General features: G+C 36.4%; 1 protein-coding gene across 1 annotated transcript in view; it reads right to left on the bottom strand.

Moving 5' to 3' along the window:
• Positions 1 to 4505: 4505 nt before the first annotated feature.
• sesn4 (sestrin 4) overlaps positions 4506 to 12686 on the bottom strand; it is a 28436-nt gene continuing 20255 nt past the window's right edge. The window contains exons 4-9 of the mRNA XM_028458774.1: positions 12431 to 12670; positions 11160 to 11256; positions 10874 to 11004; positions 7336 to 7502; positions 7105 to 7243; positions 4506 to 6139 (exon numbers count right to left, since the gene is read on the bottom strand). Coding sequence (XP_028314575.1) covers positions 6050 to 6139; positions 7105 to 7243; positions 7336 to 7502; positions 10874 to 11004; positions 11160 to 11256; positions 12431 to 12670 — 864 coding nt within the window. The 3' untranslated portion in view covers positions 4506 to 6049. The remainder of the gene's footprint in view (positions 6140 to 7104; positions 7244 to 7335; positions 7503 to 10873; positions 11005 to 11159; positions 11257 to 12430; positions 12671 to 12686) is intronic.

The raw sequence follows: 12686 nt of genomic DNA, 5'->3' as shown, positions 1-12686 counted from the left end.
TTAAACAGCAGCCAGGTTTAGTCGCTGTTACTATATATATATATATATATATATATATATATATATATATATATATATATTTTAATAACTAGATGTAATATTTTCATCCCAATATGGATGCGGGGAATACTCATCTTTAAGGTTCACACTTTATGTCCACTTTATAAATGGTCTTTTATGAAATATCCATGAATTATTTCTCATTAAAACAGCTGTTGCCTCACACGTGTATGCAGTGAAATCCAGGTCTTTGGTACGGATCGGTTGTGACAATCATCTAGAAAAAAAGAAAGTGCTCGGTTTTTGTTTTGTTTTTAGTTGCCCGGAAACCAGGACGTGGTTGTATGTTTTGAGTTTTGTTTGCCACTTTTTTTTGTCCCATAAAGAAGCGACGTAGGATGTGACTCAGCTCTTCTTATATACAGGCAGATGTATTTAGGATATGTATAGTAGTGCTAGGCTTTCCCTTTTATGTTTGGTCTTTGACTGCCAATATTTACACTATAGCATGATGTTACTCTGTAGTCATCTGTCTTTAAAAGTTTGTATTTCATTTAGTGATCAGACAACTTCCCATCAGTTTCTACTCTTCTTTCCTCTGTAGCTTTGTGAATGTTAGCCTGGTTTTGTTTAAAGCACTCTCCTTTCCCCCGTTTAACAGGTGCTAGATGTCATTGGTGACGTATCCCACAGTACGCCTCCATGCTAATGGCTGCTTATCAGGCCTTTTTCATTCTATGTGTAGAGCACAATAATCTCAGTGAAATGATAGAAATCACCAGTTGAGTCGCACCTGTTTAATCGCTTTGATTTGGATGTAGAAGATAATGGAGCTGTATTCTTTTTTTTTTTTTTTTAAATGAACAATCCTCTCTATGTTGTGTTGGTCAAAGATAATGTTTCCCATGTTGCCAGATTTGATCTAATCCGCTGTTAGCAGCTTATAAAGCAGCAATGAGCTCCAATGTTTGATGTCTTTTTATTTCCCTTTTATTTGTATAAAAAAATCTACGTTTGCTTTCTTTAAGTTGCATTTAGTCCTTTATTGTCTTGATAAATGAACTTTTGAAACTGCCCCATGTGATTCAGTATTTTTTTATCTGACAGGTTTTTCCCCCACAGTCTAGGTAGGAACGGAAAATACATTTTGTTTTTTTTAAAAAGATAACATTGGTAGGTTTTTTTTCTACTCTCTGCCCTCTTTGTCTTTCTTGTTTTAAACATTGTAAAGTCAGCAAGAGATGACGGACCGTTCTGAACAACAAAAATCAAGTGAATAAACAGTTTAACCCACTTTTCTCCTCGACTCAGTTTATATTAAGTTCAAACTACAGACCTGACACTAGAGGGAGCTGTTGGCCCAGAAACCTCTTTGTTATTATTAATGTATGTTCAATTTAACCTAAATCCCATGTGTCAAACTCAAGGCCCGGGGGCCAAATGTGGCCCTTTAGATCAGTACTAGAGAGAGAGCTGAAAATAACAAATGAAAGCATTAAAAACATGGAGTTTTATGTTTATTTTTAGTTAAAAATGATAATCGTACTAAATATTACCAGCAACTCACAAAACGACAACAAAAAACACACAATAAGAGAAAAATACACTGAATAATAAAAAGAACAAACAACAAAATGACACCAAAAACACACATTAATTGAGGAAAATACTTAATATTACCAGTAACGCACAAAACGGCAACAGACACACTAAAATAAAAATAAAAAAATACTCAAGATCACTATAAAATACACAAAAATAACAGAGAAATATACAATACAACCAAATGACAACAAAAACACACACAGAGAGAATAATTGAAATAAAACAACACAATAAGAGAGAAATATACTGAAACGACAAAATAGCAAAAAAAATTACACTAAAAACACCAAAAAACACAAAATGATCTTGATTAGAACATGTTTGGTCTCATCAGGAGATATATATATATATATATATATATATATATATATATATATATATATATATATATATATATATTAATTCCACTTATTTGCAAAATGAGATTTTTAAAAATGTGTTATCACTCATTCATTCCATCATTATGATCATTTTTTTTTTCATAGTATTCTGAGCAAAATGTTGTAGTTGAACAAAGGGGGACTTGTACTCAAAAGTAAAAGAAGGGGTACTTGAGCCAAAAAGAGATAAATATATACAGAGAAAGCTTTAAGCTTATGTTGACAGAGAGATATTATATCTAGATCTGCCTATAAAGCATCAAATCTAGTTTGTCTGAAGAAAGTAAAAACAACCAAGAAAACAATACATGTGCAAAATACCAAAAAAAAAAAAAAAAAAAAAACACTCTAAATTCACAATTTGATGAAACTACTACACAATATTTGCAGGGGCTCACATATCACACAACCCATACTTTATTGAAAATTGTGGAAAGAACAGACACTTTTTCTGAAATCTTTCAATTTCATACTAAAGTTCTGTACAAAAGTCACAGTTTTAAGTAAAGATTCTGCAGAAATAATTTCCTGTTGGTGCTTTACATTCTTTATATATCATTTTTATAAGAAGTGGGCACATTAATGTTGGAATTTCACCTAAATTCTACGACCTACTTGAGATAAACTGCTCTGTATTTGGCCCCTGGATGAAAAGAAGAGTTTGACGCCTCTGACCTAAATAATCTTAATGTGGTAGAAGTTATGATTTCTCACATGATAAATGCTACTCAGGTGTACATTAGATAAGAGAAAAACATTTGTCTTGTAATTATGTTTTCTTCAGATTACTGAGTACACTAACTTACCTCAGAACAGAAATATTTTATACACTTTAGGATTAAAAAATAAAATAAAATAATCTTTTGTTGTCACAACAAATCATAACTAAACTGAATATGCAGCCACATTTGAGCCAAAATAAAAGATAGGATTTTGAGGCTTATCTTAAGGAAAACTATGGAAGCCTGTTTCCACCACTAAAATAAAATCAAATTCACCACGGAAAGTCACTATTATGAGTTAGAAAGTCACAATTATGTTTTATTTGTTGTCGTTAGTGCAACACTGTGACCAGACATTCAAATAATGCAGACAATGTTATAAGAATAAAAAGTAGAAGATATGACTCACCTTTTCTCTAGCCATGCTGGTTGATGACGTCATTCCCATTGTTTCACTGTTTTCTTCTTCTTCCACCATGTTAAAAATGTTAGGGTCACAGGGGTGCACCAATGGTGTGGGACATAGATTCATTGCATAATAAATCATATGTTAAATAGTATAGTTTTTAAAACAAATGTTTCCACAGTTACTAGAGACATCAATAATAAAAAAAACTCCAAAAGAAAGGGAACTTAAATTGCATTTTATGTGTTTTAGGTTCAAATTGGTTATCAAGGGGGTGGGACAAGAGAAAAATGCTATTTTAAGAGGTATTCTAGACACATTTGGTGTTTAAAAAATATATTTGCAATCAATATTTTCTCCAACTTTATTTAGATTTGGTGTCAGGACCAGTGCAAGTTACTCATCAACTATTTGCTTTAACAATTTGTACATGGATTTTATGACATTGAATGGCTGAGACATAAAATGGCCTCAAAGCACTTCCTGGGTTACATAGTTTGGTATTTGTTACTGAATACTTTGTTAGTTGATATTTAAAAAGGAAATTGATAAATTGTCAGGTTGAACAGATTAATTAACATTTCCAATCCAGCAAAACTGAACAAAAACAGCTGCTTCAATACAGCCACTGTGACACAACCAGTTATAATTACAATTGTAATTGATAATTAATTACAATTATGGCACAATTATAATTGTAATTTAAAAATACTCTTGCTGTCATAATTGTAATGAAATTGTAATAGAGTTTATATAATTGTCTTTGCAATTGTAATTGCCAATAAAATTCTATAAAAATTGTCTATAATAATTTAACGCTAACCTGGGGAACCATGTTACAGTTCTACACGTGTAGTTAATTATTAAAATATGTTTCAGATCAAGTTTTCCAACATTTTATTTAACAAATATAAATCTAGGGGTACACCAACATAAAAAAGACTGTTTTTATTGTATTTTACAGCTGATTTAGGACCTGTTATCATAAGATATGTTTGTAGCTGTTGCTGGATGAACACACAGCACTGAGACTCACAATAGCTGCTTAAATATCCATGTTTTACTATAATGTGCAGTTTTTTAGCTGAAAACAATAACAGTGTGTGGACAACAAAAGAGAAATGCTTTATTGATCACTGATCTGCCTCAGAGTGAGTCATGCAGCCATGTCAGTGTGTAGACACGCCCACTCATGAATATGCATAAGCAGGCAGCAAACAGCCCGTTGATCAGAAAGTTATTTTTCAGAGACTTAAACTCTGGAAAACAGACGAGTTTGGGAAAATAAACATCAAATACTAAGTTTTTGAGGTTCTTAGAACAAATGGTGAAAAATACATGATATGTGAGCTTTAACTCCATGAACTCCAAAAAAGCTCAGACACAAACAGGCCTTTTTCATAAAGCATCTTTATAGAAACTTCACATTTTCAAAATCATTTTTTGTCAAACTTTAATTTTTTTTTTTTTCTTTTAAAGATAATTGTCAATGTTTTTGTTGTCTTTAGCACTAAAGCTGAACATTTTGAACATCCATTCGCGTCAAAGGCTCTTGCTGCATTGCTGGGGTTTGTACAATGATGATGATGGAAAAACAGGCGTTTGCTTATAATGGTGTCGCCTTATAACGCTGACAGCTTTTGCTCCTTTCAGCTGGACTCATTTCCCTGTTGCTAAACAAAACCAGTCCCTCAGTAGTCACGTCTCTCCTGTAGCAGCACTCCACTTTATGGCCAGAAGGCACCGTTGTTTACAGCGCGTGTTGTTGATATTGCACGTCTGCCTTAGTTTGTGTTTAATGTTGAGTCCTAAACCTCTGACCAGCACACCAAGCTTCAGCTTCCTCATACCCACAAACAAAATACACAACAAGTGCTTGTAAATGTCTACAAAAACAAGGTCTAAAAAAAAAGACAGGACAGTTACAAGTGTTTCACAATTTTGATTATCGTAGATTTTACGACAATAATCATCAGTTCACACAAAAATAAAGCTTAAACACAAAGTTGAAACCTAAAACCAGTGCAGATCTACTTCAAAACAAGTTGATCCAAATCATTACTTCATAGTTTTAAAGCGTGTAGAGGACATCTGGTCTGAAACCAAGTCTTAGATTTGATCATTTCTGAAGCAAACAAACCAGCTGACAAACTCTGATTATTAGTACCATCAGAAACACACGACTGGTCTTGTTTTCACACCTTGAAATTTCTCTTCAATGCATCAAATCAAATCTACTGAAGAGTCTTTAACTCAGTACCTTAAGCCAGAAATTTGGAGTAAATGAACTTTGAGGACAGTCAAAATAATCGCACGTCATACAGTCGAGAGTGAAGGCGTCACACCCAGTCTTTATCTCATCAGCTACATTGTAATATAAATATATAAAGTTTTAAAAAGTGCCTATTAAAAGAAACAACTGGTATAGTGGTGGCCAGCTCTTTGTTCTGGACCAGCACTGGTTCATCAGAGATAAACCACCTCACGTCCTCTAACACTGACAAGCATTATTAACAACAAAAATAAACTTTCGACCACACGCTCCTGTTGACATTCGTTCAACGTTTACAAAAAGGTACTAAGAAGGAAAGCACAGATATATATATTATCTTAGAAAAAGACACTCAATAGGAGGAGGAGAGCGTTGGCTTTGAGGAACTCACAGACAAACTCAAAACAGCTGGAAACTAAATTGCACGTAACCTTTGAGTGCCGGTGTTTGATCAGCGGACTTCATATGAGAGAGAGAGAGAGAGAGAGAGAGAGAGAGAGAGAGAGAGAGAGAGAGACTGTGGCACACTATGGTATAAATACATGAAGTCTGAGAAAAAGGAGAAACACATTGTGGAGGCGCGGTCAAAAAGCGCCAAAGCTCTGTGTCCTGAATGTGTCGCTGTCATCCTGATGTTCACGTGTTCCTTGGCGTGGCCCAGTCGTTAGGCGATCATGTACTGGGTGATGGCTCTGAGTGCGTACAGAAGCTCCGCCTGCAGCCGCGCCTCCATGATCAACAAGATCACCTGGATCTGATGGAACCACATGGAAAAAAAAAATACATTTGACCACAACATTAACAGTTTTATACATAAGGCTGATGTCACGCTGTCATTATCTGTCATTAGCATGAATAAGGTGTCATTAAGCCGTCATTAAATGTCGTTCACTAAATTATGTCACCTTTGGAGCTATGTTGACATTTTTTGGGTTAAGTGGAGGGTTCAAGTGGGGTTAGGGTCAGGGTCAATCATAATTGTAATTGATAATTAATTACAATTATGGCATAATTATAATTGTGATTGTAATTTTTTTAAATCTGTTGCTGTCGTAATCGTAATTAAATTGTAATTGAGTTTAGATAATTGACTTTGTAATTGTAATTGCCATGACAATTCTATAAAAATTGTCAATTATAATCTAGCGCAAAACTGGGGAACCATGTTACAGTTCGACACATATGTAGTTAATTATTAAAATATGTTTCATATCAACCCACATTTTACCATTTAAAAAAAAATATACTGACACCAAAAATATTAAAACCCATATTTTCATTGATTAGGAAGCCTAACATGGTAACCAATAGATAAGAAAATAATTAGATGATAGATATTTGTTTTTAATGTATTTTACAGCTGATTTAGGACCTGTTATCATGAGAGATGCTAACAGAAAGCTAACACAAGGGGAAGGTTAACTTTTATTATTATTTTTTTTATTTCAGGCTCAGTAATTGTGATCAATTATAATTGAACTTTAGTAACTGAGAATGTAATTTACTTTCTGAGGATAAAAAAACAAATGTAATTTAACTGTAATTGGAAAAAACTATATAATTAATTGTAATTGACTTTCTGAGGATACAAAATAATTGTAATTTAATTGTAATTGGAAAAAATGCTGGCAACTGTAATTGAACATGGGTAATTGAAGATGTAATTGACCCCAACCCTGGTTCCGTTAGTAAACTTTGTTCCATTTCCAGCTGTTTTACCCGCTCTGAAGCCTTGATTGGACTCAGAGGACACGCTGGTGTTTTGGTGGCGTCTGGGAAGCAGGCCACGGTCTTGATGTAGAGTTTCAAGTCCCGTTCCAGCAGGTGGTTCACTTCACCATAGTCGTAGTCGTCATAGCTGTGAGGACAAAATCCAACAGTACGTTGACAGCCAGACTAAGAGGAGGAGTAAGTGAGGACGGTTGAGAAAATTGGAGGTGGAGATCTCACCGTATTCCTAAGACACAATGGATGTAGTTCCAAACGGCCCTTTTCAGGTCTGGACTGAGCAACGAGGGGAGGGAGGTCACACTTCGGAATCTGTCGTCCAGGAGGTGACCGATGTCTGAATACAGTCTGTTGACTAAAGAGAATCCATGGTCTTCCCACGAGTAGTCCTGTAGAGTCCAGTCAGTGTTTCAACATGTGCACAACGACGACATGTGCACAACGACGACAACATGTGCACAACAACGACAACGTGTGCACAACGACGACGACATGTGCACAACGACGCCAACATGTGCACAACGACGACGACATGTGCACAACGACAACATGTGCACGACGACGACGACATGTGCACAACGACGACAACATGTGCACAACGACGACGACATGTGCACAACGACGACGACATGTGCACAACGACGACGACATGTGCACAACAGCGACGTGCAGTCTACTGAGCAGACACTTTTTTTTACATTCACACATACTGAAAAACAACATTAGTCAGATCCAGGGTTGGGGTCAATTATACTGTAATTCATAATATTCATAATTTTGGCGTAATTATAATTGTAAGTTAAAACGTGTTGCTGTCATAATTGTAATTAAATTGGAATTGACTTTGTAGTTGTAATTGCCATGGAAAGTATCTAAAAATTGTCAATTATAATATATAATTTTAAAACTGGGGAACCATGTTACAGTTCTATGTAGTTAACAATTATAAAAATATGTTTCAGATCCAGCTTTCTCACATTTGAAACATTTAAAAAATAATAAAAGCTATATTTTCATTGATTAGGAAGCCTAACAAGGTAACCAATAGATACTAATAATTAGATGATAGATATTTGTTTTTAGTGTATTTTACAGCTGATTTAGGACACGTTAGCATTAGAGATGCTAACAGAAAGCTAACACAAGAGGAAGGTTAACTTTTATTAGGTTCTTATTTCAGGCTCAGTAATTGAGATCAATAGTCATGGACTTCATGAGGATTAAAAATAAATTGTAATTGGAAGGAAATGCTGGTAAGTGCAATCGTAATTGAAATGTATTTGAACATGGGTAATTGAAAACGTAATAGTGTTGGGCGATATATATCGCGTTTTCTATTTTGGCGTTATAAAAAATTACAGTATTGATATATATATTTATATATATATATATTTTTTTTTTAATAGTTTAATTTTGCTTATTTTAATCTTAATACTTTTCATGTTTTTGGCTGTTTCTCTACTTCTCAGAACAGCATGAAGTGTACAGTTTGATGGATTTCTGAGTGCATTCTAACCCAGACCTTGCCCTGAACAAGCCACACTTCATAACTTACTCACACGTGCTGTCCCTTATAGGAGAAAAAGCCAAAAGTGGCACATATTGATTGGCTGTTTGTTAATAAAAGTGCCCGTGTGACAATTTGTTTCAGCAAATTTAACCCAGAATTGTCTTTCTTGTCAGACTTCGTTTGAATTCAAATTAGCGAGATTTTTATCGGATATCGCCATTTTGAGAAAATATATTGCGATATGAGTTTTGGTCCATATCGTCCAGCCCTACGTGTATATATGTTCATATTCATCCTTTATATTTATTATCATTATTATTATACTGTAGTTTTTTTCCGCACCATCCACCGGGTTACATTCCTTGTATTGTTAAAAACTCTACTTGGCATTAAAACTTTTCTGATTCTGAAAAGTCACTGACGACACATGTCACTAGCAGAGATATTTATTCACTCTCATGCATCAGCTGATTCCTAATGTTTGGGTTTTTAAACAATCGACCTGACATCTTCAAACAGTCAAATGTATGCCTTCATCTTTATTCACCCTAGCACCAGAACAATGCTCAATGTTCATGTTAATGTTACGGTTCCACTAGTAATCATGTTATCTGGTGACCCATTTCTGACAGTGCTCGATTTTAACAAAAATGTTTTTTTTTAAAAAATGAGAATACATTTCTCCAGCACTGGGTGCCTAATGTCCTGAAATCCTACAAACTTTTATTATATGTAAATGTGCTTTTTTACTCTGTAAAAATGATCCCCACTGGTTTCCGTCATGTTGTTTTCTGCCTCTATTGTTATGGTCTCCTCCTAAAGCTCAGGTAGTGGTAGTGGGCCCGTCAGTGTGTCTGAGGCAATTTATAATGTTGAGCCATCAGGTATTTGAAGGTTGCCAGTTTTTATTGCCAATTTATGTTCTGCGTCTCGTTTTGAGTTTTCTTTTTGTTCTGCTTATGTAAAAATCAGCCACAAGGGCATTCGAGTCTGTAAACAACAAATGCGGTATTGCAATTAATAAAATATTTTATATTGTCTTTACGGCCTGATGTGGTATCTGTAAAAGAATTAGCATGAACCATATATTGGCAGTGAATACAACTACCACATTTGTAGATCTGGCTTTTGACCAGTTTGTCACACAGGGTCGGGGCTTTTCTAAAGCTGATGGTAGGGGCATCTACTCACTTTTTATTATGTCCCAGTTACTTTTAATTATTGGTTTTATTTTGTTTACATTAGAACCATATTGGGCTACAAAGTATACTTTATTTGAGGCTGTTTGAGTTTTTATTAGGCCGGGCTACTGGACTCAAAACACCACTTTGTTCTTCTTCTTGTTGGTATGTACACTGTTGGTAGGTATATTCTATAGATGTGTACGCATTGACCCTCGGAGCCCGATTTTCGATTTCTCATATATTTGCAACTCAAATATTACGACGGTCATTGGTACTGAATCATAGACACAAACCAGTATATAAATGGGGCCCATAACTCAGTACGTGTCACGGGGGCGCCAGGGGAGCCCACTTTTCAAATGACTACTCCTCCGTTAGATCTGGTTAGATTGGAATGCAGTTTGGTATGAATACTCTATGAATGAATATGATGAGATGCTAAGAGCCCTTTTTTTTTTTTTTTAAATGAGGCCTGGGGGTCCACCCTCCATTTCTGTTCATTTCCAAATTTATGGGAACATAGTCATGTGATATATCATTACAAAGGTAATTCAGTGTAGATTACGATTATGCCTCGCTCAATTCAATTAGGGGCCCGGGGGACCACCCCCCTTTTCTTGGTAATTTCCATTAAAGTTGTTTTCTCATTTATTTGTGAGTCAAATATTGCTATAGTTGGTGGTACCAAATCATTGACACACACACCGTTATATTAATGGGGCCCATTACTCCATATGTACCACAGGGGTGCCAGGGGGCCCCATTTTTCAAATGACTACTGAACTTTAAATTGGTTGTGTTTTGTAGGTGAAAAGGTTTTTTCTTCTCATGACGCACAACTTAAAGAGATGCACAGGCAAATCTTCCATTTCATGTCAAATATATTCTGTCTGTACTCACAAAGGTTTCTCTCATCAAACTAATTTCATTCTCCTCCAGATTTACACCCTCGACCTTCTCACAGTCACACATGGAGACAAATGGCTGAATCAGATGTCCGTTTGTGTCCTCACACTGACGGGTCACTACACAGGTTTGCTGATTGCAGCACATTCACAATCCTTACCTGAACTCTAAACACCTGGAACTGATCGTCCTCTCTGCGTGCAAACTCCTGATAGCAGAAGTCAGGGTCTGTGATGAACCGAGACAGATCTGCACACCAGCACACCACCGCCTCCTCCTCCTCTTCTACGTCTAAAGAAGAACATAAAGAAAGAAGAAAAGAGAGTGTCATTAGGTGGGAATGACGTCAGCTAATCGCTCCTGTTGAACACAATGAAAACCTGTGAGCTGATTAGAAGTGAAGATAATGATGAGCTGAGTGAGGTAGTTTGTGTCATGCAGGTCACCTGTCTGCAGGAAACGCTCGTCTCTCTTTTCACACTCGTCCTGAGGCTTGTGGATTCGCTCCTTTAGAAACAACACGTCACCACTGGAGTCCACAGACTGTGGACAAACACAACGTTTGATTGTTATCGCCAGTCAGGAGATTTAAAAATTGAGCGATTAATTGATTATGCTCTGTAATTAATCGATTTACATTTACATTCCTCCGTATGTGAAACTAGTGCCAAGGGCTGCAACCACCTATAGTTTAGACCAGGGGTGTCCAATTCCGGTCCTCGAGGGCCACTATCCAGCATGTTTGAGATGTTTCCCTCTTCCAACACACCTGATTCAAATGATTAGGATCGTTATCAGGCTTCTGCAGAGCTGGATGAGGAGTTGATCATTTGAATCAGGTGTGTTGGAAGAGGGAAACATCTAAAACATGCTGGATAGTGGCCCTCGAGGACCGGAATTGGACATCCCCTGGTTTAGACCATCAGGGGGAATAATGATGAGTACTTTTGTCAATCTCCAAATAATAAAAACATCAGGTCTATATGTAGTCCTACAAGTTAACACAACAAAAACAGTATGAAGACTTTTCTGAGCAACACAAACATTGAACACTAAATTTGTTGCTTTTCTCTCCTTCAGATAATATTTCTCCAGTGAGTTCGTTTATCTTACAGTCATGGACTTATGTTGGCTCTGAACCCTGTCATCTTGTCCAGTGTGGATTGGAGACACAGCGTGCTCGCAACATGTAGCAGCTAGCAATGTCAGTGTGTCCGCACTAGCTGTCTGTGCTAGCTGCTACATGTTTAGCATCGAGGTGGTAGCAAGGGCTGCAAACTCTTTCTTACACAAGTTGCACACAACTGGGCTTTTGTTTTCCATCCTGCATTTATATAAACAAAAATTAACACCAACGAAGCTGAGAAGCTCCAGTCTTCTCTTGTATTGTAGTCTGTGATATACCAGGAACTCTTGAAATCAGAAAAAGTTCCATGCTGTTTGGAATGCACAAAAAAAGCAATTAACGGCATTATTTTTTTAGTGCATTATTTTTTTCTGTAATTAATTCATTACAATTAACGCATTAAAATGATAGCCCTGATTGTTATTATATAATATCCAATTTGTCTTAATACAGTCATTAAGGAGAAAGCACGCAAACATCAACACAGTCTCCAAATTTTCTGTACACCAATTCAAATATAGACATGTACTGAAAAAGCCTTTGGCTCACCTTGTGAGATGATTGGCCAAGTTTAAACTATGGATGTGTTACCTGTCTTTGCTTCACATGTTCGTTTGGAGTGGTGAGCGACTGAGGCACGCTGGTGTTGCCGTTGGCAGCATCGAAGGGACAAAAGGCCGGTGGAGTACCGTTGGGAGACTTGGAGAGGGCAACAAGGTCTGTGTCGCACCCAAACACAAAGCTACAGAGGGAGTGACAGTGAGCCAGAAGGACCACAGCCTGCACCAGCTCAGCCAGGGACCAGCACTGCTCGCCTGACTTCAGCAGCGCCTGGAAGGAAGAGATG

The sequence above is a fragment of the Gouania willdenowi genome, chromosome 10 (assembly GCF_900634775.1).
Source record: "Gouania willdenowi chromosome 10, fGouWil2.1, whole genome shotgun sequence".
Classification (NCBI taxonomy): Eukaryota; Metazoa; Chordata; class Actinopteri; order Blenniiformes; family Gobiesocidae; genus Gouania; species Gouania willdenowi.
Note: the sequence above shows the minus strand (reverse complement) of the source record. Positions and strands in the feature narration are given on the sequence as shown.